Here is a 27,592-nt window from a genome sequence, read left to right as displayed (position 1 = left end):
ATAATACTAGTCGTAAGGTTAACCGTATTTCATAGGGCAGCCCTTCCCTGACGTCAAGCTTGTTAGTCACTGCATTACTGGATCGTAACTGGGTCATTTGTGGAGAATTTCGGATTAGAATTTCATTAAACTGTGGTGATTTGCCGAAACGTATGCCCTGATGTAGGGCTTGCATCTGAATTATGGCGAAAAGTACCAAGTCAGGTGCCAGAATCGAGAATGGAAAAGTAGAAGTGAAAAGCAAGGTAAGGACTGAACGAAAACCTGCACAGGTGCGAGTCTCCAAAGCCGAAGGGAGGACGGTCGCATGCCTGCCTCCCCGGCATGTCAACAAATATTCAGGTGCCGAATCTATTCAGCCGCTCGGGCTCCGTTAGAATCGACAGTTATGTCATGATATGTATGGTAGTTTCAGATTAATATGTCTTCTAGCTTTGTAAAACGGCTGACACAAAGTCGACATCGTTTTTGACAGGAATCCTCATTTTCACTTCCAGGTCAGGAACGTGTCAGGTAACAACAATCTCAACCTGATTTCGTTGTATGGAGATGTAGAATAATGTACTCTTCAGGTTTTGAACTGTGAGAGTATTTGGGCTGATTACTTTCCAACATTCTCTCCACGAAAATGTCAGTTGTCAGGCAATACCCCATCCTCTATTATTTTGTTTGTTGACATGTTTTGTGGTTTGGTAAACATCAGCACAACTTGAAGGTCTGGAGGATAATACTTTCCCTGTCAAATGGGAAAGACCCAATATGACAGAACAATATTAGACATGCATGTTTTAATTTCATTTATAGAACCAATTTTACTTGACAAGATAAGACAAATAGTAATTTCTATGTAAAAAGATTGGTAGTGACATGATGAATCATTGGACTGGGTGGGTCACTTCAATGAAACTACTTTATGCCAGAAACCATTAAGCATGTTATAAAAGTTCAGATATATGTGTTAAACTGTTTACAAGTACATAAGTATTGTTAACCATTTTTCATCCACTTGTGGGGATTCCAGGTAAGAATATAAGTTCCCAGAACCTATGCTGATCATAAGAGGCAACTAAATGGATCGGGGTTGTCAGGCTCGTTGACTTGGTTGATTGCATGTCATTGTATCCCAAATGCGTAGATCAGTGTTCATGATGTCAATCACAAGATTGTCTGGTCCAGACTTGATTATTTACAGACCGATGATTTATTGCTGGAATAGTGCTGAGTGTTAAACAATGATCACAATTAATAATTGATCATGACCAGAAATGAAAGGGGTTCTGTGGATCCTTGTGGTTTCTTTTCTGGTATTTTAGTCTGGACAACTCTTCAGCTCTTATGAAAATGACTGATTCTTAATTTCATCTCATGATGAGCTTTATTTTGTCATATTATTAAATGAAATTGATTTATGTAACGTTGCCTTAGTGTATTAGCACATAAGATGGGAGTTTCCATTTCAAACACTCTGAGTAATCTGACCCTGACCAAGTAATGTCTCCATCAAATTGTTAAGTCAGCAGGTGCAGAGCAATTAGTGAAAGATGATAGGTATCTCACCTGGACAAATTAACATGCCCAGCTGGTGATCTAATTAACCAGATTGTTTATTGAAAGTGATTAGCAGTACAATTTGCAGTGTATCCTCTATTTGATAGAAACATTTTAATTGCCTATAAACAAAGAAGTCAGAACATTCATAGTGATGTTATTGTATCTATCATTGTCAACAATGAAAGTTATCCCTTTTATGATCACATTGGTCTTATTCAGTTTAAAGACGACTTTAACAATTTGTTTATGAAATAGGTTAACAGATCATAAACACAAAGTTTGTTCACTTAATTATGGTTTTAAGACTCAGGACATTATTTCAACATGTTGTACAGCTGAAGTTCCCGTACTTTAATTTGTTACACATGCTTTCATGTGCAAGTGTGCAATCCACGCAACAAATTTCACCTGATAAGTATTTCCCATGGGGCACCTGGTAATGAAGATTGTGCACATGTCTAGACAGCCTTTGGATCCCTGCTCTTGTGATGTATGGGACTAATTAATTACTGGTGTTTATGGAGTGTGTAATGACCATAATCTCTGTGGCCTGGTATTGTATAGCCCCAGAGGGAACAGCAAGAAATATCTCTACCTCTGCCATTGTCTTTCTCTGCCCTCAGGGGGTCAGAGCAACCTTGACATGGAGGGGGAGGGGTGGGTGGTATTGTTCAAGTGTGGTATTTTAAGCTGTGTGGCCACAGAGGCCATTCACTGGCAATGACATCTTGAACGTATTAATGATATTTTGTTGAATTTGAAATTGGAATCAAGCTTTTGATACACGCAAGATTCATTATTGCCATTGTAAACAATTGGAAAGAGAATTAATAACCATGGTAACATATGTTATTATAACATATTTAAATCATTCCCATTTTTTGAGTTGTGAACGAACCATAACAAAATCTAAGTTAATATTTTTTTATGTAGTATACATTACACATATAAAGTCATTCATAATGATTTTTTTAATATCGGTGAACACTGACAGACACTCTTTAACTGCATGCATTAAGTTATAAAAAAACAACTTACTTTAATTAATAAAAGTACACTATATAACATGACCAAACAAATTCAATGTTTCAACATATTTCTGAATTACCCTCACTCAAGCACATGAGCTGTTTATGATGTTATTATATCAACATGTACTAGGGCACAATTGTCAGTACAAAAAGTGTCTTTATCTAAAAATGACCACCTCTGTGGTCTAGTGTTAGAGCGTCCGCTGCAGAACGGAAGGTCTGGGCTTCAGTCCCCGACCGCGTCATACCAATAGACGTTAAGGGATGGTACTTGTTGTTTCCCTGTCTGGCGCCCGGCATTAAGGGGCTAAAACAAGGACTGGTCGGCTCGGATTCAGTATACTGTGTCTGAGTGGGGTATTCATGTTAAACTGTGGCATGGTATCTCAGTGGGCTAGCACTATAAAATCGGCACCAGTCCCGGACTAGTACAAACGCACACGCATGTGTAATAATCTTGGACGCATCGTTAAACTCCATTTCACCTCACCTTTATCTAAAATTAACAAGTCACACATGAACTGTGAGTGTTCTCAGTGTCACTTTGGGCCTGGCTCAGGAGCACTGTCGCCAGGCATCTAAGGTTCAGTATAGGGGTGGTGATCTGGTCTTGGTGGATCCTTCTGGGCTGAAGTGGTGTCAGTGGCCCAGTAAATTGTGCCATTTGTAGTTGGTCCTTAGAAGTGGCAAAGTAGGCTGAGCACTGAAACTCAACACACTTCCAAAAGACTTTCTCTCTTCTCCAATGGTTAAGACGGAACTTGTTCTTATGAAGGAACATGTGTCTTCCCCCTCAAATATTCTCAATGAACTAAACTTATAGATTCAGAAGCCAATGATGTATTCACTGTGTGCCATTGATATATATGGTTACAAATTTAAGCGAATGTAGTCTTATGTCAAATTGAAATAACAAGAAACATAGGTTTTCTCAACACATACACCAACATATTTAACACCAAAATTTTTCATCTGCTTTCACAGTAAATGCTCACTTGGAATACAAATAATTTAATTAGATTTTCTCAATATCAAGTAACCTTTGCTTTGAAATATAATCATGATTAATGTTTATAAAGTAAATTATCCTCATCCATGCAGTCTACACTTGAATAATGCACTAACACTAAAAAATTAATTGTATATTAGTTTTACCAGAAGCGTTTGCTGCTGACATCGAATTCCCAGTGAATCTGGAGTAATAGATATAGCCTACATTTATCAAGGATCACTGAATCATGTCATACACCACTTGAAAGGTCAAATCATACTGTTGACAAATATGATAGTTATTTCTATATTATTTAAATAATGCTTTTACAATTTAATTAAGTTCGTTTTCAATAAAAATGTAAGCGTAATGTCCAGATTAATCACAGAGGTAGTGTAAATTGTGACGATTGTGACAACATTTGTAACATTTCAGAAAATCCACTAAACGGTAGCTATTTTTGTTTATGTAATTGGAAAATTATTACATAAAGAATTTTAAAAAATATCTATCATCACCTATTTCCCGATAACAGTGGCTTTGTGCTCTACATGAGCAAATACCTCTGTTTTCAAAGCTTTGTATGAATAACACTTGCGAAGATTACTTTGATGTTTGTATTGTTTAAAGCTCTGAACATCCATAATTACTGTAACCTTGCCAAAGGTATGTTAGTAGTTGTAACATGTGTTTTTATTGGATAGTAATTGTTTGTTTTCTGTAATCTGCTATAAGGATCATGATTAGTCAAATTCAAGCACGTGACCTAAGACAGCTAATCAAATTACAACAATAGATACCTTCCTCATGTATAACTTTCAGATTTAGACAAAAGATTTTGCTCATAAAACCATGACCTATATTTAAAATATTCAACTTGTGACTTGTTACACCTTTTACATTCTGGGCCAGAATGATATTAAGTCCCTTGTACCCTATGCTTGTTGTGAAAGCCAGTTGATGAGGATCAGATGGTTATTAGTGTGTGACTTTGTTGATCATCACTATACACCGTGCTTGGTGTGAGAGCCAATTGATGAGGATCAGGTGGTTTCAGTGGATGACCTTGTTCATCATCACTATACCCCGTGCTTGGCGTGAGAGCCAATTGATGAGGATCAGATGGTTTCAGTGGATGACCTTGTTCATCATCACTATACCCCGTGCTTGGCGTGAGAGCCAATTGATGAGGATCAGATGGTTTTTGTGTGCGACTTTGTTGATCATCACTATTACCCCATGCTTGGTGTGAGAGCCAATTGAGGAGGATCAGATGGTTTCAGTGGATGACCTTGTTCATCATCACTATACCCCGTGCTTGGCGTGAGAGCCAATTGAGGAGGATCAGATGGTTTCAGTGGATGACCTTGTTGATCATCACTATACCCCGTGCTTGGTGTGAGACCCAATTGAGGAGGATCAGATGGTTTCAGTGGATGACCTTGTTGATCATCACTATTACCCTATGCTTGGTGTGAGAGCCAGTTGATGAGGATCAGATGGTTTCAGTGTGCGACAGTGTTGATCATCACTATACCCTGTGCTTGGCGTGAGAGCCAATTGATGAGGATCAGATGGTTTTAGTGTGCGAGGTTGTTGAACATCACTATACTTTGTGCTTGGTGTGAGAGCCAATTGATGAGGATCAGATGGTTTTAATGTGTTTGTGTAAGTCTGCCGAAAATGGCTGTAACAATTCCCAATTTATATTTTCCAATTCCTTAGAATTTACGAAAATAAAAACATTTAAAAAATATACTTTTGAACAATATCACAATGTTATCACATTTTGAAAATCTCAGGGACCCTCAATTTAAATCACTGGTGTATGATTTTAAAGATTTATGTTTGGAGATTTACAACATGAGTGGAATATGGTTATTACCGGGACTTGAATATTTCAAAAACCTTATTTTCTCTGCTGTTCCAGTTCGATGCTGAGTTTCGGAGATTCTGCGTGAGTCGTGACCCAGGTGATGGATTTGAGAAGTTTCAGTCCCGGGTGGAGAAACTCCATCAGCTGGAAGACATTCCATTTGTGATCAACTACACAGACCCCGTCCATGGAGACCTCCTCCCCATCAACAACGACATCAACTTCTCCAAGGCAGTCACAACAGCAAAGCCACTACTCAGGCTTCTGCTACAACGCAAAGGTAATCTCATCCTTGATTGATTGGACGAGTACACACCCATCAGGGTTTATGCAAGAAATAGAAAGTTTTGCCTTAAAATTTGCCAAACATTTGTTTGATAAGGCAACAATAATAAGGGACAGTTTAAAAGTTTGATGTTGGATGAAACACTAAATTCCTTGAGTTTTGAGATATGAACCCCTCCCCCCAAAAAACAAACAAGAAAAACAAAACAAACAAAATGTAATTAATAAAATGTTGAATTTCTGAGTTTAGTGGTTTCTTTTGTCACACATTCTCGTGTATTGCCCTGTTTTTCGGAACATCTATCGAAACAGTTGATTTATGAGGTGTTAATCATTTGCAGGGTTTTTAACTGATCGAATCTGTCATCATATATTACCCACTGCGCTAGATGGACTATTACCAGCGATGATAAAACCCTACCTTGTGGAAAGACAGGATGTATTTGATGACAACTAACAGCATATGAATGAAAATAGGATCAGTTTAGTTCAGTTACTGAGTAATCAGGGAAATTGATCAGATGGAAAAATTGCAGGGCCATTCACACTTCAGGGGGGGCACGGGTGGCCCAGTCGTCTAAGGCGCCGCGATTCGCTGTGCAGAGTTGCGTCCCTTGGGCACGCCAGAAACCTATGATTGTGGGTTCGAATCCCGGTTCGCCCCGATTATGTTTCTAGGTTTGTCAGCACCATACCCGTGCTCGTGGGTTTCACCGAAGTGGTAAACGTCTGAGACCTGCATCACTTCGGGCTTTCCTCCCACATTAAGCTGACACGCCTCGATATAACTGGAATACTGTTAAAAGTGGCGTTAAACCAAACTCACTCACTCACTCACACTTCAGGTGTTTTTGTACGCCATATTCCATAGGTGGTGGGCTGTGTAATTTGCCGAGTAGAATGCACTATGATAACCCTCTGAGTAAGCTTGTGTGTGTTGTTATCATTATTGTTCCAAATCATGATGTTTCTGACAACGACATCCCAAAAGCAAATGTAAAGCACAGATTTTGAGTTTCCGGAACGAATAGTTACCCCAAGTCGCCAAATCACTAATCATGGTGGGACACCAATCCTTGCTCTCCTTGTTTCCTGCAGCATGTCAATCTTTGTTCAACTGAAACAGGTTTATCATGGTTTTTTGTGCTTCTTACCCTGTCAGTATCTGAAAACACATCCAGATTGACAAGCCTTTACTTTGATAAACAGGCGTTGGGGATAAATTAACAAGTGTACATTGTATAGAAAGTGGCAAGTATTTTGTTGAGGCTTCCAATTGTGATGCATTTTGACAGTAATGTGGACTCAGCAACAGGAAAGTATATACTGCTGCTATTTATAAATAGAAGCTGTCTGCACGTCAGATGAGGATAGTCTGGAAGTTGTCCAGAAGCATGAAAGCTGAACAAGTTGCATGTGTTCATTGTCGTATATGTATTTACAGTTGTATTTTGTTGTTATATTGGCATGATAAGTGTACAGAGGACCAGTGTGTACAGTAAACTACAGTTATAACGAACTCAAAGGGACCAATAATTTTAGTTTGTTATAACCATAGCTCGTTATAAGCATTTCGACTGAATTTCCTCTCTCTTGTCGTCACGTTTTATTGACAGCATATATCCACTTCAAAGGCTACAGCCTAATCAATTTTTTACTGTTGTTAATTGAGGGTGTAAAATGAGGACAAGGTGTCAGTATATAATCCAGTTAATCACTTGTCTTCAATAGTTTATGGCTGCTTTCAACAGCCATGCTTGGTCGCGGATGTTTTGATAGGCTGATTGGTGACAAGTCAGTTTGTTATAAACACGAGCATTGTCGTAGGCAGAGTGCACAGGGGACCTCAAAGTGAGTTCGCTCTATCCTTTATTTCTTTATAAGTGTGTTTGTTATATCCAATCATTTTTATATAATAAAATGTACATCCAGTGACCAGGACAAAAAAAACAGTTTGTTATGTCAGTCAGTTCGTTATGTACATAGTTTACTGTATTACAAACATTTACTGTATTACAAACATTTACTGTATTACAAACATTGTTCCCCATGAACATCCGGGGTAGAATAGTTCTTCAGCAACCCATGCTTGCCGTAAAGGCGACTATGCTTGTCGTAAAAGGCGATTAACGGGATCGGGTTGTCAGTCTCGTTGACTTGGTTGATGCATGTCATCGATCCCAATTGAGTGGATCTGGTCTGGTCCTGACTCGATTATTTACAGACCGCCGCCATATAGCTGGAATATTGAGTACGGCGTAAAACAACAAACCAAAACAAACATTGTACTTGATACAGATATGTTGAGTCAGTGCTTCACACTCACCTTCTGAATTTGTATCTATTGATCATATATATAGTGACACGTTGAACATGTAGATTAATCATTTGATCACAAGCATTTTTCTCAATTAAGTATGTACAGTCGATGGTTTTATTGGTATAGGCTTGCCAATCAACTATCAATGATAATTATTATTCGAACATCATAAGCCAGCCAATCTGGAATTTTAGGTAAAGAAATACAGATATACTTTGACATGTAAGTTTGAGAGTAAGCAGTGTAATATGTGGATGTGTGGATTACTGATAATTGGCAGGGCTATCATGATACATGTTGGCTTGATATCGATGTAATCTTGTTCCTCCTGATGTCTCAGCGGGCGCATGTTACAATTTAAGAACTTCTTCACAGCTACAGACTGTAAATGCTAGAACAGTTAACTACCACAAATCATATTTACCCGACACAGTGCGTATTTGGAATGAATTACCAGATAATGTTCAGTCAAAACATACTGTAAATGACTTCACTAAATGTATCACCACAACAGAAAATCCTAAAATATTTGGCTTTAAATCAGACTATGCTACCCTTTTCTGTCAAGATAACCATTGCAGCCTCAGATTAGGATGCCGTGATTTAAATGCATACAAATATCATAGCCATATTCCAACCTGCTCCTGTGGATATCATTATGAAGATCCTACACATTACTTCTTTTCATGTCGCAACTACTGCAATCTTCGGAACAATATGTACTACTATATAAAGGGATATGACTTGGATCCAGTATCATATGGAAATGCTACAACATCTACTGATACTAACCTTGCTATTGTACAATCTGTCCATTTGTTCATTGCAAAATCTAAAAGATTTAAAATCTGAATATGTCTTCTTAAGGATTACATCAATCAAATAGTTGTTTGTATGTGTGATATGCTGTTTGTTTATGTACCGATACATGTATGTGTGTATTTGTGTGTGACTTGTATATCATCATAATATTTGCAACAGTAGGTACAATTATCTAAATTTATTATTTTATATACAGTTTTCTCTCATTAATTGTTAAATGTCCTTTGTAGGGAGAGTTGTTTAAAATAGGTTGAACCTGTTCACCAATCCAATTGTTTAAATCATAAGGTTCATCTCAATAGTAAGGTTGAAATATGATACAAAATTCATGAAAATTTGACACTAATATGTTGAAGATAGAGAATCATATTCCATTATCCAAGGGAATTAATATGTAGAGCACACAGTCAGTAATCTGTCAGCAACAAATTCAGTAGTATGTTAGTTTTATGACAAATGTTTTAATCATGTTATGTGCTATCCTTGCATTCATATATATATTTTTGAAACAATATCTGGCCTCATGATCAAATACTCAAAACATCAAGGAATGTTTTGTTTGTCTTTAACCCTGTTGTAAAATGTCCTCCCCCTCCCCCCATAATGTTGAACACTGTTGACACAAAGTATGACAATGTACTAATACTTCCAAATGTTCAGTGAATTTATTACAGTCTTAATTAATTGAAGGTAATCCATATACATTACAGTACTGACTGTGTAATGTGCCTTAGAATTCTGACCGGGATAGAATAGGTCTTCACCAACCCATGCTTGCCGTAAAAGGTGCCTATGCTTGTAAGCATGTCATCAATCCCAATTGCATGGATCGATGCTAAGGATATCAATCACTGGATTGTCTGGTCCAGGCTCGATTATTTACAGACCGCCGTCATATAGCTGGAATATTGCTGAGTGCGGTGTAAAACCAACCAACCAACCAAACCAAGCCTTAGAATTCTTCAGATTTTGCGTAAATGTGGAGTTGTTGATAATGTCAGTTATTCATTCAGAACCCCAAGTGTAGTCCTGCACCATTACTATGGAATATCTTCATTTAATTTAGTAAAGACCAGTTTACATTATACAGAGTTTCAGATCGGTTCATTTTCTGGAACATGGACTGATTGGGAATCAAAATGTCTTGAAACCAAATCTTTCTGAATATCCTGTATATCTTTGCTAAAGTTAGGAAAATTTTCTGATGCTATTTGTGTCAAGCTAAGTAACTATTATCAAAATTGTCAAGTCTAGGTATTATAGCTGTATGAAATTAGCATAATAGTAAAAAGGTAGAAGAGTATTAAAGTATTAAGTATTAAAAATTTCATAGGCTATATGTTAGTGTATCTTGAAGCTGTGTGTAAACATATATTTTGATCATTTTATATGGTACCCGTATCACCTTCCATAACCGATAATGTCAAATCACTTCAGCTGTCATAATGTGAAGTTCAGTGTTTGTTTGGATAGCAGCTTTGATTGTATCAGGATGAAATTGAGGTCAGAAATGTGAAATATTTTTCCGCTGATTACATGTCAGTTCTGTTTGAGTGATTACAGGTGTGAAATACCACAAATATCCGCATTATGACGCAACACTGATTTATTATGATCAAGTCAAAAGCTCGGGAATAAAACCAGATTTTACAGAATCTGGTCTTTGTTATAACCTGTACATTAAATGTGACTTGGGTATTATTTCTCAGGAGAGATAGGAAAAGCATGGCACTATGTACCTTAAAATTTACATCCCCATCTGTTGTGTTGAGTAGGAAGTTCATACATTTGTTGGTATATTGGCATTATGTTACCTGAAGGTTGTGTTTATCTATACATCCCTAACACCTGTTGTCATGCCAACACATCTATAGTGAGTGACAGATTGTACAGTGCAGAGTTTGGACTAGTCAGTATATGTTATTCAGTTCATTCCTGTTATCTAGGTGTGGACTTCAGAAGAATGCCCACCTCAAATTTTCTACCTATTCTTTGTATGATTGTACAGGTGTATATTTTTGTATTTGATTAGTATCAATATGCACTTTTCTGATCCATAGCTTGTTTGTGGTGTTACTTAACAAGTAAAAGATACATTTTGGTCAGGTGTTTACAGCCCAACAGCCCAACAAGACAGTCGGGCAGGTGACCCATAAGTATTCCCTGGCCATCTTTAAAGTAACCTGCCCACATTCAGAAATTACAAAAATTGAAAATCAGAAAAATGCAACCTGATATTTATCATGTTTATGTCTAGTGCATGTAAAAAAAAAATCAAATTTTTGTCTGCCTGACCCTTACTTGTCCAGACAACATCAATCTTTGAACACACTCAGTACCTCTAGGCTATATTTACTGTACTATATCACTAATCCCTGTGTTATGTGTACTTTGTCAAGCTTTCTTAGCTTTGACGTCATCAAACTGGGGGTACTTTAAGATTTGTGCATGTTCCTATTATGTTTATCAGCAATATGTAATTAATGTATCAGTCACTGGCAAGAGACTGGCCCATGTTTCAACTTTGATACATTAATGGGACCAGGGTGCAACTAGGTTTTCATGTCAACATGCATCAGCATAACTCTTTCAACACCGCGGACCGGTAGACCAGCCAAGCCATAGCCAGGTCAGAATAGTATATAATTCTATAAACCTACCTGTCAAGTCATTCATTTATTAAATCTCTCACTTTTCACAATGTCAGAAATACATATTTAGCATCAGAAACTAGCAGTTTCAGTCCTTGTCCTTTTAATGATAACATATAGCAAAACCCTAAAAAATGGCATATTTCTACTAGTCCTTATGATACCTTAACTATTGGGCAGTTTGGCAAGGACTATAGGACTAGTGCCAATTTCTAACACTGCGTATTTCATTTCAATTCAGGGGGCACGGGTGGCCCAGTCGTCTAAGGCGCCGCGATTCGCTGTGCAGAATTGCTTCCCTTGGGCACGCCAGAAACCTATGATTGTGGGTTCGAATCCCGGTTCGCCCCGATTATGTTTCTAGGTTTGTCAGCACCATACCCGTGCTCGTGGGTTTCACCGAAGTGGTAAACGTCTGAGGCCTGCATCACTTCGGGCTTTCCTCCCACATTAAGCTGACACGCCGTGATATGACTGGAATACTGTTAAAAGCGGCGTAAAATCCAACTCACTCACTCACTCATTTCAATTCATCATATTTTATTAATATGTTAAAAAATGTTCAATGTTATTCGAAACAAATAAAATTGGGACACATGCTTCGACAACGAATCCCGATAGAATATGTCAAAGAGCTAAATAATACTAATAAATAAAATCAACAAAAATATATCTAGAAGTTGACAAACTTACATATCAGTTATCATTTCCATCTTTTCGTCTGTTCACGTGTAATGTATGTCAAATGACATCTCGGCTTTGGTCTCCTTGATTTCTAGGTTTCGGACACAATGTTTAATGCCAAAATATATGCAGCAGAGATCTTTGTCACAACTTGTAACCTATCATGACAGGTCAATGAAATTCCATGTTATTAAATGTAGGTCGTGATTTCCTGCTAAAACATAAGAATATCATGATCTAACCAAAACTTATGGTCTCAACAGTCTCTGGATAAGACTTGCATCATGGGGTAAAATTATGAATGAGGAATATTTATTTTATCCTATTTAGGATTTTTACTGCAACCACAACGTGTTAAGCTTAACGTTAAACACCTGATTTATTCATCGATGCATGTAACAAATATTGAATTAACAGATTTGTAGCCAAACTCAACACATTATCTACCAACAGATCATGCTGATAGTGTAACGGATCATGCTGACAGTGTGACAGATCATGCTCATAGTGTTACGGATCATGCTCATAGCAATACGGATCATGCTCATAGCAAATCAGATATGTTGCTTGTGGTATTGGTATTCTTCTCAGTCAACTTCTTTAGCAGCAAGTCTCAAGAACCCCAGGACCCCCCTTAATTTTGAACACTGTTTAATGGTTGTAGTCTATGTGTTCAGGTAACAGCAGCATTAGAAACTGGCACTAGTCCTATTGTCCTTGCCAAACTGCCCAATAGTTTAGGTATCATGAGGACTAGTAGAAATTTGCCATTATTAGAGTTTTACTATATGTTATTATAAGGACGAATGGACTAAAACAGTTAGTTTCTATTGCTGTAACAGTATCAGTGTGTAGTACTTGAGATGCTGCTTTCCTGACTACGATCCCTCTAACAGTGTGCCCCTCACAATCCTCACGATCAGTGACTGACTGAGACGGACACTGAAGAGAAACTGTATTTTTAGGTGGACAGTCGTGGGGTTACTGTTTACCTGCTGATGAGGGCAAGAATGTCTACTCAGGTTGTGGCATTCCCCGACACTTTACAAACAAAGACAAACTGTGCAAGTCAATTTACTTAGCTATAGTACACGGATAGTCAAAAAAAACCTACTGTCAATATTTGTTCTTTCCAATTGGGGAAAAAAGGAAATCATCATTAGATTGTTTGTGTGACCCCAAAGTAAACTGAAACAAATTTAAATCTTAAGAACAAATTTGTGTCGAATTTGTTGCGAGACAAAGCGTTAAATGTATTTGAAATGAAGGAGTTGTTAACATTTCCTCACATTCAACCTCCGTTTGTGTTATTAACAGTATGTATGCTTTTAATCTTGTGGAGAATGTCACAGCGTGCAGTCGTCATGGGTTACAGGAACAGTTACACTGCTTTCTGATGTTCAATTTCAACCTGAAAGCCTGTACACACACAAGAATGTTCTTAAGGTCATTCTCTTGATGAGGTATTTGAATGAAACCTTTTGAAGGTATGGATTTCAGAGTGATGCTGAGATATTTTAGATGTTTATAGCATGTCAAGCTTGTGGCAAATTCTTACACAAGGTAATCAACATCTGTCACAAAAGTCAAGTTTGTCATGGTAGTCACAGTCTTCTAGATACTGATCCTCACCCAACCATGCTGTGGTAGTCGAGACATTCGTGCGTGACCCACACAATACCTGTGTAGATAGGGAAGTTCATTCAGGCATTACTTGGAGACAATGTTATGTTAGCTAGGCCTATGTTATGTACGTTAAGATGAATGGTTTCATTTACCAGTCATGTCATGAATCTGATCTTCAAACCAAACGTGTTTGCTGTGTGAATATTAAGAAGCTTTTAAGAATATGAACCACAATACATTAGAATTTGATTAGAATAATGAATTCACCTTTAGAAGAATCACTGATCAGGTTCAGATTTCTGTTTGTGAAGCAGTTTGTATTTCAGCTAATGTTGAATTTAAACTGGAATTATTTTTTCTCAGGCGAAGGAATATGTTGCATGGGTTTTACATTTTGTTGTAATATGCAATAATGTGTTACACAGCTGTTGTTAAATGTTGCTGGATTTTGCTGGGGACTCTCATTCTTTCTGCTTATAAGAGTCTATATTGAGTCTAAAACCAGATGATCAATCAGGGTTTGATTTAAGGAACTTGTTTAACTTTCACAAATTTCTGGGACTCAATGATAGTTTATTGAGCACCATACCCACTGATTTAACTTCGTAAACAAATGATCAGTCCACTTGGTGCCATCACTCTGGGCTAGATAAGCCTCGCCTCCCCTAATACCCCAAGAGTCGACTAAAATGAAGATTAGATGGTTACTGTGTATGGCTTAGCTGATTGTGTTTTTGTACACTGATACCATGGAATATTGCTCATTCTGTCAACCACTAGTTTGCCTGTTCTAGCTTGATTCTTTAATGGCCATCATGATATTGCTTGGATATTGCAGTGTTAGAAATTGGCACTTATCCTACAGTCCTCAGAAAACTGCCCAATAGTAAAGGTATCCTAAGGACTAGTAGAAATTTGCCTTCTTAAAGGTTTTGCTATGTGTTATCATCATAAGGAGTAGTGGACTGAAACTGTTAGTTTCTACCGCTGTATTGGTGAATGTGTCCAGTCGTTTAACAGCATTCACTTTCCTCCCACATTAAGATGTGAAAACCCTGAAAAGGCATAAAGCTTCAAGGATCCATAGAGAAGCCGAGGGTACATCTTTGCTTCCAGTCTGGTTACGTTTCCATCTGTCTACTGGCAGTGTACACAGCAATGGCGTGTATGTTTACCATGCTGACTTTATCTATCTGGCAGTCCGGACTCGGGTTATTCTCATCATAAAGCACTTTGTTGTTTACTGACTTCTCAAGTATCAGGATACAAGCAACATTTGCAGCCTAGACAAACATTAATCTTCTGATAATGTAGCTGCCTCACAGTCTGTTATTAGGGTGATATTACAATCGCCTGAGATTAAAGAAGGCGGTCCCGCTCGTCTGTGTCTGACTGTCTGTGTCTGTATGTGTCGGTCGTGTAAAACGTTTACACCCATGACAGTGGCATTTAAAAAATCTGATCTAAATCAAAGTCTATAATGTCGCCTAGTGTTTTTGTACTTTGATTGTTGTATGTATTTTATGATTGGTCACCATTGCATACAATTGCTGGTAGTTGAAGTGATGATAGAAATCCTGCTGGGGAATCATGCAGGAAGCAGAGGTACTGTAAGGCCCTATGATGGCCGTCATATAGCTGGATTATTGCTGAGTGTAAGGTTAAACAACAAACAAATAGACAAAGCCATGATCCTTGGTAAAGTTGTTTGGCTTTGATTGCTGCTTGCCTATAGCCTAATTTTAATTGATGAGAATGGTTTAGTGATGTCTTTAATTTTGACATGGTTTAATGATGTTTAATTTTGACATGGTTGCTTTATGGCCTTACTTCCAGCTTACCCTGTTACTGCCCGGGACATACTGACTAGCTTGTTCTCATCTCCATATGGCTGCAGTATTGCCTATGTGATGTAACATTGTAACTTAGTCTGTTAGTTAGAGACCCTCTGCTGACTTAGCTGTAATGGAATGTAGGATATATTGATCATAACATCCGTTATTGCCATATGATCACAACATCCGTTATGACAATGTGTCATCAATGTTTCATGTCGCCCCAGGCATATAATCGTCGGAAAGTGTGTACAAGCGTAATGTCATGTTTTCACCAACACACGCTTCAGGTGGAATGCTTGTGTTCGTGGTTAATTGAAATAATATTATAGATATAATAAGGAACTATTATTTTATTTTCCGGTTGTTAAGACGTTTAATTTGGATTCAACAAAGATTGTGTGAATTATTGTTAATGTTTTCAAGACAAGTGTTTAGAGATGGTAATAATATAATCATATTCATTCGTTGTGCATTAGGTTGTTTGGCAAGATATTTGATAAATTATTGATTTACTTTATCTGTGTAAACTAGTGTGATTATGTTGACGTAAGCCCACATCATGTTTACTTGAATTAATGTTGGGCATTAGGATTTTGTCATAGATCATTTGTCATTGTTATTTTTCTGAAGTGATTTATCATCCATTATGGGTGTCATTTGATTTGCGATTTTAAGTGTCTTATTCCATAAATGAATTATTTAGTTTGTTGCTTATTCATTATGACTTTGTTCATGTGCATGTGAATTACAACTGGACATACTGAATAAAAGTTTGGTAAAAACTATAAAGTGTCCAGTACAGTCCTACTCAGATCATGGACACTCACGATCTAGCAATGCCTCAGTACAGACAAAGTAATCAATCACAAACTCATAATAATCAATCATAGGAACATCGCTTGGATAATATATAATTCAGTTGAAGGGCTAGACATTGGGAATATGATCATGTTTGCTCTGCAAGCATTTGCAAGTGTGTGGAAACTGTTGCAGTATAAATATAATCATCATCATCATCTTCTACGTTGTCATCGTTGTCGTTGTCATTATTAATCAGGCCAAAAGTTGCTGGAATATTGCTAAAAGTGGCGTAAAACCATATTCACTCACTCACTCAGCATAGTACCATGAACAACTCTGATTTAAGTACCCTTTTTTTAAGAAAGAGGCTAAATAAATAAGATAAACAAAATAAACAGCTGGAACAAATTGATAAGTTAAATGCCACATGGGAAAACATAGAGAAATAGTCCTGAGAGCCTTCCATTAAGGTATCTCCAAGATGTCAGCTGTTTGTTCAGAGTGTTCTGTTGAGGGGGGAGGGGATGGGGGCTGTCTATTGTTCCCTGCATGAGACCATGCAGACAAGGAGATGGGGTCAGGCACAAGAGGCTGAGATAAGAGCCCCCACCTTGAGTGTCCTGGGGCAAACTCCAGATAACCTGGTGCGGCTGTTGCAGCTTCATGGTCATTTCATTAATTAACCACATACTTGACTGATTAATCATTGGATCATGTGCTTCGCTGGTTGTCTCACTGCCCTGGTGAACCTATGGTTGTGTATGTGCCTATGGTTGTGTATGTGCAATCCCCATGCAGAGATTATGGTCTCGGGGATTCAGTACAACCTGTTCAGACGTGAAGTTTTGATGAGGTGGTAATCAAAGTTAAATAAACATGATAAAAGCTTTGGTTATTTGCAGCCCTTGGTTAAATGTGAAAGCTTATGTACCCACGATCATTAGACTTACTGAGGCTAGAAAATATCTTTATGACATGATTTGTGCTGTTTTGTGGGCTTTTGTTTTATTTGTTGATTTGAAATGTCTTTATTTTTAGGAATAAATATATTTGATGATTAGCCCTGTAATTCCGCTGCTCTTGATATGGAAGTTACCGGTAGTTGCTGGGGTCCTGGAAGTTTTCCTTCTCACACATTTTATCAAGGGGTCTCCTAAATCATTCAACTGAAGCCACATTTAAAAATGTTTTCTTACAAATTTTCAGAATGTCTATTTTTTTAATATCATATTATTAAAAAAATTTTTTTATTCATAGTATCTATGTAATTAAATGTTGACATGACTGTTTTGTTGGACTGTATTTGGTGTATTTCATCAAGTAAGGAAAGATGAAAACACATTTGGCAATTATTTTAATTTTGGGGAAAATTATGTGATATGAGGCAGGGTGTTTGGGTGTGAGGCAGACAGGGATGAAAATCTTATATCGTATTTGCCACATTTAGCATGTTAAGTGCCCTGATCCAATAAGGAGTCATAAGGACGCCCTGACCATCTTCTAGACCAATATACAAGTAATTATTATAAGCAGCTCCTACCAACACTGTACATTTACATAACAGTCGATGTGTTCATGTGTGTTCGTGTGTGTTCAGGCAACAGCTGTGGAAAAGGGGTGTATAGCTGCCAAGACTTAGTGACTATTATTGAATAAGTTTTATTTTGCATTGACAGTTGATCCCTTTAAACAAATTTAACTTCTTGTGTATGGTTTATATGCTTATTAGAATGAACATGGTAATTATTTAATTATAGCCTTAACATTAGAGTATTGACAAGGTCAAACCCCGATCAACAAGTAGCCAGCGTATTTATTCACACAATATGTGACTACCCATATAAAGCAAGACATCAAACACATTGTTTTCTTATCAAAGTGTTTGGTTAAAACTGTACTTCAATCCCAAATGTTTAATGCTTAGTATACATAGTCACTTGAAAAAAATAGAGGATATAGAACAAGCTGCTATTTAAATGTCTCTCCTTACAAAATGTCTTATCACAATGTGAGAAATTGGCACTAATCCTAAACTGACCAATTAAGTATTGGTATCAAAAGGACTAGTAGAAATTTGCCATTTTTAAAGGTTTGCTATATGTTATCATTATAAGGACTAGTGGACTGAAAATGTTAGTTTCTACCGCTGTATTGACTATCGAGTTAATGTTGTGATTGGAATTGTAATCAGGTGAGTCATATCTCATTACCAGCCATGGCTGGCAGGACCTCAGGGGTGGGGCAGCTGTTACTTCAGGCGCTCCACCCACATTGAACAGATCACCCAGATAGTACTGAACTGATGTTGTCTCAAGGGTTCAAGACATACTCCCACTCACATTATTGGAAATGAGTCAACAGTGTGGTTCTGATCATGTTGTTTTGTAATGAGCATTGTCCTCATTACCGTGACACATTATGTGGAGCACTGGGAGCCCCTTTGAAACTGTCACTTAATATCCTGTGCCTGCTGTATGAAAGAATGAAGTTACATCATTAAGAAAGTTCTAATGTTGACATTTCACCAGGTGACACATTCAGTATCACAGGGCATGAGGTTTTGAATGTTTTCAAGTATTTTCTCATGCAGACCCCGAAACAAAACTATCCAAATATTCCCACACAAGTCTCCAATACTTTGAAAAGTCTATTGGTTTGTCTGGTCCAGACTTCATTATTTACAGCCTGCTGTGACAGGGTTCACATTAGGAATTATGACATGGGCTCTTAATGTGAAAATATTCCAGAGGTACACCCACTCTTGCCCATACAGCAGAATGTTAAGATGCCCCATTGCATTTGAAAATGTGGTCCTTTTTTCAAATTTTGGGGCTAAAAGCACAAAGCCCCACCCTCGAATTATCCCTGCTGTGATATGGCTGGAATATTGATGAGTGCTGCGTAAAGCAACAAAGAAAGGTCTTGAGATCCATTTGTATTTATCAAGTTACCCATACCTTTGAAAAAAATGTGTTTGGTTTCAGAACTAAAGGGTTCCATATGTAACTGATTTAAAGGATGAATAACCTTGATAATATGGGCCATTGTTTAGTGAGATAATCCTGTGAAGCTAATGATGTTCTTCTGTTGTTCCAGGTGAAAGCTATGGTGAAGCGAATGGCTATGGAACTCTCCCAGTGAAGAGGAGGAATCCTATCACAAAGTTAATGAAAGATGAGACCCAGCCCAAACCTAGGATTCATATTGGAATGCCCGAGGACTTCCGGAGAGTGTCAGCCATTATTGATGTCGACATTGTGCCTGAAACGCTGCGTAGGGTAAAACTGATGAAAAACGGTTCTGATAAACCACTTGGTTTCTACATTCGTGATGGTACAACTGTGCGGGTTACATCACAGGGACTTGAAAAAGTACCTGGAATATTTATATCGAGGCTTGTCCCTGGCGGGCTTGCTGAGAGCACGGGACTACTGGCAGTTAATGACGAAGTTCTAGAAGTGAACGGAATTGAAGTTTCAGGGAAAACTCTAGACCAGGTGACAGACATGATGGTGGCAAATAGTGCAAATTTGATCATTACTGTGAAACCTGTTAATCAGAGAATGACACTAGGGAATCAGCGTGGGGCGCCAGGGCGACACTCCCAGATGTCCTCCACGTCACAACACTCGTACCGGTCATCTAAATCGTTTGACAGTGACACAGTTATTGAACACGATGACGAAGATGAAGTTCATGATCATCTTAGTAAACCTGAAAAAGAGAAATCGGACAAAGACAGCGCTGTTGTGACTTTGTAACAAAGCAGGTGCTGTGTGTTTGGTTTGGTGTGCTGGTTTATGACTGGTTTCTAGTGCAACAGTGATGTGCTTGTGCAGTCCAGACCCTATTCCACAAAATTATCTCGGCACTGGACAGGCATAGCACTAAGATCGCTTTGTGGAACAGGGCCCTGAATGGAATATTGACTATGTTGTTGCTGCAAATATCCAGTGCTGGAAAGACACTCGCTACATTACCTCTCTAATACTATTGCATGGCATATCCACTCAGCTTCACATAGGCATGTGCACTGTGATGGGAACAGAGAATTCCAGCAACTCTTCAACCTTCACCTAGGGAAAATTGATTTATCATGCTTTTGATGTTGTACAGGCATCGGGTAGCCTGGTGGTACATGTGTTGACTTGTCCTGCTGAAAGTCCCAGGTTCAGCTGCCTACACAGTGTGTCTGGTATTCCCTGTTGTGATTGGGCTGGAATATTGCCCATAAGACCATACTCACTATCTTGCTTGTTGCAAAGCATTGAACACATTGCATTGCTTGAGTTAAACTTAACACAACCTTCACTCTGGAATGTTTATGCATTGATAAATAGGCAGGAAAAATGTGTAATAGGCGTAATGAAGCACTATGTGCTTAGTAAGCAAAATTCTTTCGGGAAGTGGTTTGGGTTAAAATTGACATTTGCATTGGTGAGAAGCTCTGTCCCAGAAGTATTTTTGGAAGTTATGTGCATATATTTTATTTGTGCTTCCTGCAATTTTTGCCCACTTGCTGGTGACAAGTATAACATGGTACAGAACAATATGTGGTAATGTTCTTTTCTTTCACAGGCTGATTAGCAACAGGCTTGCTCTATATTTATTCCTGTATCTCTTCCATAGTAATTGATGGTGTTTTCTTTATTCTAATATGCAGTTATGTAATTAAAATTTTGCTTGATTCAGTTATAAACATCTTCATAAGCATAATTGTGCTACAAACGTTTAAGTCTGCTCAAATATCTTTGGCACATTTTACTAATTTTAAACATATGGACTGATATCAGCAATTTTTTTCAAGATGAAAGAGATTTTGAGACTTTATTTCTCAGAGATTTTAGCTAAAAATCAATCAGCATGTGAAAAGTGTTAAGTCCTTAATAGCGTTAAGATAGAGAGTGTTACCTCACTGCCAGAATCTACTAAGTCATATGTTAGATTGTAAAAACTGTAAGTAATATATCTGTTGCACAGGTTGTGTGTGTTTGTTTAAAAGTGGTAAGAAGTATTTTAAACAGTTTATGTAAGATGTTATGATGGATTCTTATTTTCATAGTTCAAAGTTGCACTTTGTTATTGCACTTGGGGACTTGCACTGTCACTTTTATGTCACGTTTAATGTCAACAACACAGAATGCAGAAAAGTATATTCAGCTGTGGGTATGGATTACTTTTGTGAGGTATATAATTGCATACAAATGCTCAGCTGCCACATTTGATGAAGTAATTAATGTTTCCTCTGCTCAAAGTAAATACTTCCATTTTGGGATAGCTTTACCATCATATCGTCTTGTCTGAGACGTCATGTTGAAATGTATGAAGATAGTGAACATTTGGCCTTAGCATGTGAACAAATTCACCCATGATCTAGTTACAAGTAGGTACAAGTGGCTACACAATTGGGCAGAATTGGGCAGTCTGCATTTATTGATGTCATTTCAGAAGTATTTCTGCCAACTCCTTCGCAGTATTAGTGATACAGCAAGACTTGGACACTAGTTCTATCGGGGAAGATAGTTTACATCTCTTGGAACTCGCCAAAATCATTACAATTTCAACTTCTAGGCAAACTATTAGAATCAGGAAATATTTGCTTGCCAACACTTGCCTGTTGATATAGAAATATCTGTATTATAAGCTGTTGCTTTTTAGCTGGCAGAAGACGACTTCTCTCACTGGTTGATCACCCAGCTATTGCCATAAGAGAGGTGTTAAAGTGTAGCTGTATGAGTAGGGGTGTCACGATATGCCTCCCTCACGTACTGATATATTTCACAATACTTGTTTTGTGCCATTTCTGAATGAACTTCATGCTCCATTTGGCCAAGTTTGTGTGAAGTCGTTGCTGTGAACCAATTTGTGTATGAATTGGTTAATTTAAGCATCTTCTAACTGTAAGAATAAACAGATGAGTTAATACTAATCAGAGTTATTTTCATAAGGTGTTTACTTTGTTAATATTACTTTTTGAAAATCTCTACGGACTTAAAATATGAATCGATACAGAAGTAATAGTAGTAGGCATACAATGAACAGTATTCTGTGTAAATTCAAAATGCATCGGTATATTGGTGAATCGTGACGCCCCTTGTGATGGGAGATTCCTGTAAAGTAATAATCATCCTTTGCTACGAACAATGAACCTAGATCTGTTTGCTGGTTTCTTTTCCAGCCATTTGAGGAGAGGTTGCAATAATACAGCGCCCCTTCACGTTGGATTTATCTTGCTGCTAACACTATGTTTTTACATGCATGTGTTTGGATTCGTGGATACTTTATGTATATAACCTTGAACAAGTGATAATGAACAACACTGAACAATATGGTTCTTCAGAGGGAAAACAACACTTTTTGCCTTGTATTTTATTTGGACAAGATAGACTTGTTGAAATGGCAGGATCTTTTTTATCACTGAAGTCTTTAATTGTACAGATTCTTCCTATTTGAGCATGTTGAGCATTTTATGCATGGCTGTTTTGTTGTATCAAATGCCAGGATTTGTGTATAAGAACTGTTATCAATCTGATGGTTTTGAATGTAAATATTTTGTAGTTGCCACCATCTTCTCCTGCCATGGCATAGTCTAAGGGAGGTAACTTGGTGATACTGGCTTGTCTCCCTTAGACACAGTGATGCTGTTCTTGTGCCTTTTAACAAAGCTAAGTATAGACAATTGAATTACTTTTTGAATTTTTTTTTGACAATATGAGTGACATTGATTATTAAGTCAGAATTGGAAATAAAGACATTTAGAATTATAGTTCTTAGAAGATATTCTTAGCACCTTGAACATGATTAATCAAACCAGACATTGTAACCGGTGTCATTTTACACTTGCTAGAAATTTCAAGTTCATGACTTTCGTATTTCCAATATGGATCTCAGTTGACAGGGAATGGTTCTCAGCTAGTAACCTTGGTAACATGTTATCATCTAGCTGAAATGAATGACAATTTAATTTCTGGTGTTACATTATTACAAAAGTCAGTCTGGTTATCCAAGTAGCAATATTTGTTTCTGTGCTATTTTGACTAATTTCATTTGCTAACCCACTAACTTGGCTGCACGTCCCCTCTACACTGCACTCTGGTTATGTTAATAACTCACTTTCACATTCCAGGCCTTTGACAAGCTTAAGACATCAAATGTCTGTTTTTATTCTGCTTGTTTGTGACCATATCCTGCTCTAAAAACTGATATTTTACCTTAATTCTGATTTTTGAAAAAACGTTTTAACACTGTCTGTTAATGCTTTGTTTAAAATGAATTTTTGGTCATTGAAGTAGGGGTTTAGCATATGAGAGTACATTTTGTGTTCAACACCATTTAAGTTTTTAGTGATTAATACATTTTCAATCATGTAACTGGTAGCAGGGTTATAAATAAGAGCACCAACTGTTAGTGAATAACTGAATGACATTTATGCAAAAGTGATCCTGCCCTCTTTGTACCCAGCTCTAATGAGAACTGTGAATGTGTCTTTCATTGTGGTATGACATACAGTGGAATCAGGATAGTTTCCTTCTTTACAGCTCCTGCGTAATGATACATCTCTTGTAAAAATAAAGCTGTAATGGTTCTCAAGGTTATTTTTCTGAGTAAATTGGTAGGTTCCACTGTGTATGCCAGAAGTGATTATTTTCAACTGGTTGTTTGTGAATATTGCAATTCTTTGAGTTTCGGATGTTGGTTGTGACACATACGTGACCATATAGTTATCACTTGCCTTAACACTCTATACCTATTTTGCCATTGACATCGTATGGTGGTTGTGAGTTCACATGTTGGTGCTCAACATGCAGAGACGGAATCTAGAACTTCCAAGCTAGGGAACTGCATCTTTATGATGGAACAATATTGTGATACAGTGAAGTACACAGATCAGGTGCCACACTGATTAATATACTTATTTGGATGGTTTTGTATACAGTGCCCATGCTCACAACTGAACACATCGTGCAAGCATTAAATATTCAACTTTGGTGTATTGTGGTATTTGGGGCTCGCATCTCACTGTCCAGTAGTCATGTACCAAGTTGTTTTATCTTCAAGGGACCATGGAGTTAGTTTTATTTTGTATGTAGATAATTTAGTCTTTGTTACCAAGTTTGCCTACATGCTGACACTACGTTCATTTTATTCAGGTATTGTTATAGATTGGTTGTCGCCTAAGTCACTTAGTGTCTTCATGTTGAAGGGTACGTTTATATATAGATTGGCCATGAATACTTCATTGCCGCTGTCATTGTGGTGTTGATGCAGTACAGAGTAATAATCAGTGGTTTACGGTCCACTCAGAACCACGGTAAGGGACCATATTCTGGATGGAGATATTGGCTTGAGACATACAGTTTTCTCTCTGAATGCTTTATTTTTCTCAGACTTGAGCCAGAAACGTTTAAAATCTTTTTGTATAACTTCAGAAAAAAATATTTTTTTCCATATTTTTAAAAGGTAACAGATTGTTCTTTTCAAAGAAAAATCCTCAAGCCCCAGAATATCAAATGGTCAGCCCTAAGACCTCAATTATTAATTACATTATATAACAGTTATTTTCAGATTGTTAAATGTCTACTGCCAGGATCAATGTTGCTCTGTCCGCCCCAGTGGTTAAATGATAAGAATTGTTTGGTTCTTGGTGGAACAGTTGGGTAGATCAGTCACTGTTAACAAAATGTAGAAGTTAAATGGATGTAAAATCTTAAAGATAGGTTATCCACGGATGTTTCTATCTCAAGTGCCTAATAATAATATGTTATGGAGGTAAGGAACCAAGCAGTTTATTTGTGTCAGACCTCAGCATATTTTTCAATGGCGCTTTGGAATATCTTCAAATTAACATAATGTCGCCCGTTGCTACCAGTGTTGATGCATGGTATACAACTAGTGTCTGTTGACCTTGACCTTAGTTTACACAACTTTGACCTTTATTGATGCAAGTCCGGTTCTGTATATATTTGTCAAAATCAAAACCCACTTCGTCATTGGGACAAGCGCTACAATATTTGCCATTCCTTGTTTCCTGTATCTTCCTGTCTGTTGTATCTTTGTTACCTTTGCTATCCTCGAGCCAGTGACTACTTCAACATTTCAACCTTAATCTCTTTCTCTGCCCAGCTTGAAAGCACACAACTTCATTTTCCTTCAGACCTATTTTTTTAAAAAAACATCATTATGAACCTAGCTGTTTGATGTGTATATTATCTTACTGATTTAAGCTTGAATCAAAACATTAGCTGTCCTTATTGTATTTGATAGTGGTATTTTTATAACCATACAATATTCAATTTATTGTCATATGATAACTGCATATATTCCCCCTTGTTAATTACAGCCAGTGTATCACACTTTCCATGTATCATTGAATAAGGACATTGTATCACAGGATATGCTTGTCCAATGCTCAGTTGATTTGAGCTCAAAGGTTGTGAAGTATGTCTGTATATATGGTAACTTAAAAAGACAAGTACATTTTAGTCTGTTAACCTTTTTTTTAATTATGATGGTTTGAAACCATTCTGCTTATTTTTAAGATGAAAAGACCTGAATTGTTAATCATTCCATCTTTATTTCAGGTGACTTTTTGCATGTGTAATGTTTATATGCAGGGAGATTTTTTATCCATATTTGTACATAGGATATTTACTACATGAGGTACTGATAGCCTGTAAGTACGCAGAGTAACTGTAGACACAACCTGACAACAATGAATAAAATAATAACTGATATGCTTGTCTGTTTCATTCTTTCAAAAGGTCTGCCTCTGTCATTTAGTGGTAGAGCGTCCGCCCGGAGAGCGGGAGGTCTGGGGTTCGATCCCCGTCCGTGTCATACCAAAAGACGTTAAGAAATGGTTTATTTTTGTTACCCTGTCTGGCGCTCGGCATTAAGGGGCAAAAGCAAGGACTGGTCGGCTCGGAGTCAGTATACTGTGTCTGAGTGGGGTATTCATGTTAAACTGCAGCATGGTATCTCAGTGGGCTAGCACTATAAATCGGCACCAGTCCGGTCTAGTACAAGCAGCCACACACACACACACGTGCATGCACGTCGCTATATAAGTGCAATAATCTTGGATGCAACGTTAAACCCCATTTCACCTTACATCACCTTAATGGTGCCCGAATCTATATGGGACCAGTTGTGATTATGAAGTGGGTCAGAACTAGGAATGGCCTGTATCCTGTTTCACTTCCACCAAGCTAGCTTGACACAACTTGATTTACTTATATTAAAAATGCAATTCCGGTAATGACCATAGTTGATTTCATAAACAGGACTAGGTCAGTGCTCAAAGGTGATATTACCGAAATAATACTGTTGTGCTTTTAATGATGACTAATGAATAATTGAAATTATTTTCAAATCTGTTTTGATCCAATCCAACACAAACTTGAAGATAACCTCGAGGGGATTCTGGGTTAACATTGGGCTCCAGCAACCTATGCTTTCCGTATGAGGCAACATGATGGATGGGTGGTCAGGCTCGGTGACCTGGATCATGCATGATATTAATCGCTGGCATATGGTCCTTGTGTCTGTTGAGGTGATGGCGTTTGTCTACACTGAAAGACCCCTGAAGATCCAGGGTAGAATAAGTTTCCAGCAACCCATGCTTGTCGTAAAATGCATGTAAGAAGAGACCAACTTGATCGGGTGGTCTGGCTCGCTGATTTGGTTGATGCATGTCATGTACCCCAGTTGTGTAGATCGATGGTCTTGGTGTCAGTCACTGGATTGTCTTGTCTAGACTCGATTATTTTACAGACAGGGATATTGCTGGGTGCGTTGTTAAACAACAAACAAACAAAACATTGAATCAACAGGCACATATCCCTTGTAGCTATAAAGTGAATCACCTCACTATATTTTAACTGCCCTCTCGGCGTATCCCTTGTCTGCATTGAAACACGCATATATCAAACTATACTCTTCAAAAAAAAGAAACTTGACATAGATGTATAACCACATTTCTCAAAATATCCAAAATCATTAAATGAAATGTGATTAGAATTAGTCAAACAGACGGAGGGGAGGGGCACGGGTGGCCCAGTCGTCGTGATTGGCTGTGCAAAGTTGCGTCCCTTGGGCGATTATGTTTCTAGGTTTG

General features: G+C 37.7%; 1 protein-coding gene across 2 annotated transcripts; it reads left to right on the top strand.

The window, feature by feature from the left end:
• Positions 1-53: 53 nt before the first annotated feature.
• On the top strand, positions 54-26,191 carry LOC139454309 (partitioning defective 6 homolog beta-like). Of its 2 annotated transcripts, none has more exons than XM_071235937.1 (3): positions 54-245; positions 5,504-5,729; positions 19,573-26,191. In XM_071235937.1, the coding sequence occupies exons 1-3, from the start codon at positions 183-185 to the stop codon at positions 20,235-20,237; spliced, it is 954 nt and encodes a 317-aa protein (XP_071092038.1). In that variant the 5' UTR covers positions 54-182; the 3' UTR covers positions 20,238-26,191. The 2 variants fall into 2 exon arrangements, with proteins under 2 accessions (XP_071092038.1, XP_071092039.1); XM_071235938.1 differs by lacking the exon at positions 54-245 and adding an exon at positions 285-342.
• The last annotated feature ends 1,401 nt before the right edge of the window (positions 26,192-27,592 follow it).

The sequence above is a fragment of the Haliotis cracherodii genome, unplaced genomic scaffold (assembly GCF_022045235.1).
Source record: "Haliotis cracherodii isolate W230 unplaced genomic scaffold, xgHalCrac1.p SCAF_10, whole genome shotgun sequence".
In the NCBI taxonomy this organism is placed as follows: domain Eukaryota; kingdom Metazoa; phylum Mollusca; class Gastropoda; order Lepetellida; family Haliotidae; genus Haliotis; species Haliotis cracherodii.
This window is presented reverse-complemented; position numbering and strand designations above follow the sequence as displayed.

What these genes read in the sequence shown, in the direction of transcription:
- LOC139454309 (XM_071235937.1), top strand. Translation starts at nt 183, where the DNA reads ATGGCGAAAAGTACCAAGTCAGGTGCCAGAATCGAGAATGGAAAAGTA. An exon ending in AAGTAGAAGTGAAAAGCAAG is followed by an intron (nt 246 to 5,503) that starts GTAAGGACTGAA and finishes CTGCTGTTCCAG; the next exon opens with TTCGATGCTGAGTTTCGGAG. An exon ending in GCTTCTGCTACAACGCAAAG is followed by an intron (nt 5,730 to 19,572) that starts GTAATCTCATCC and finishes CTGTTGTTCCAG; the next exon opens with GTGAAAGCTATGGTGAAGCG.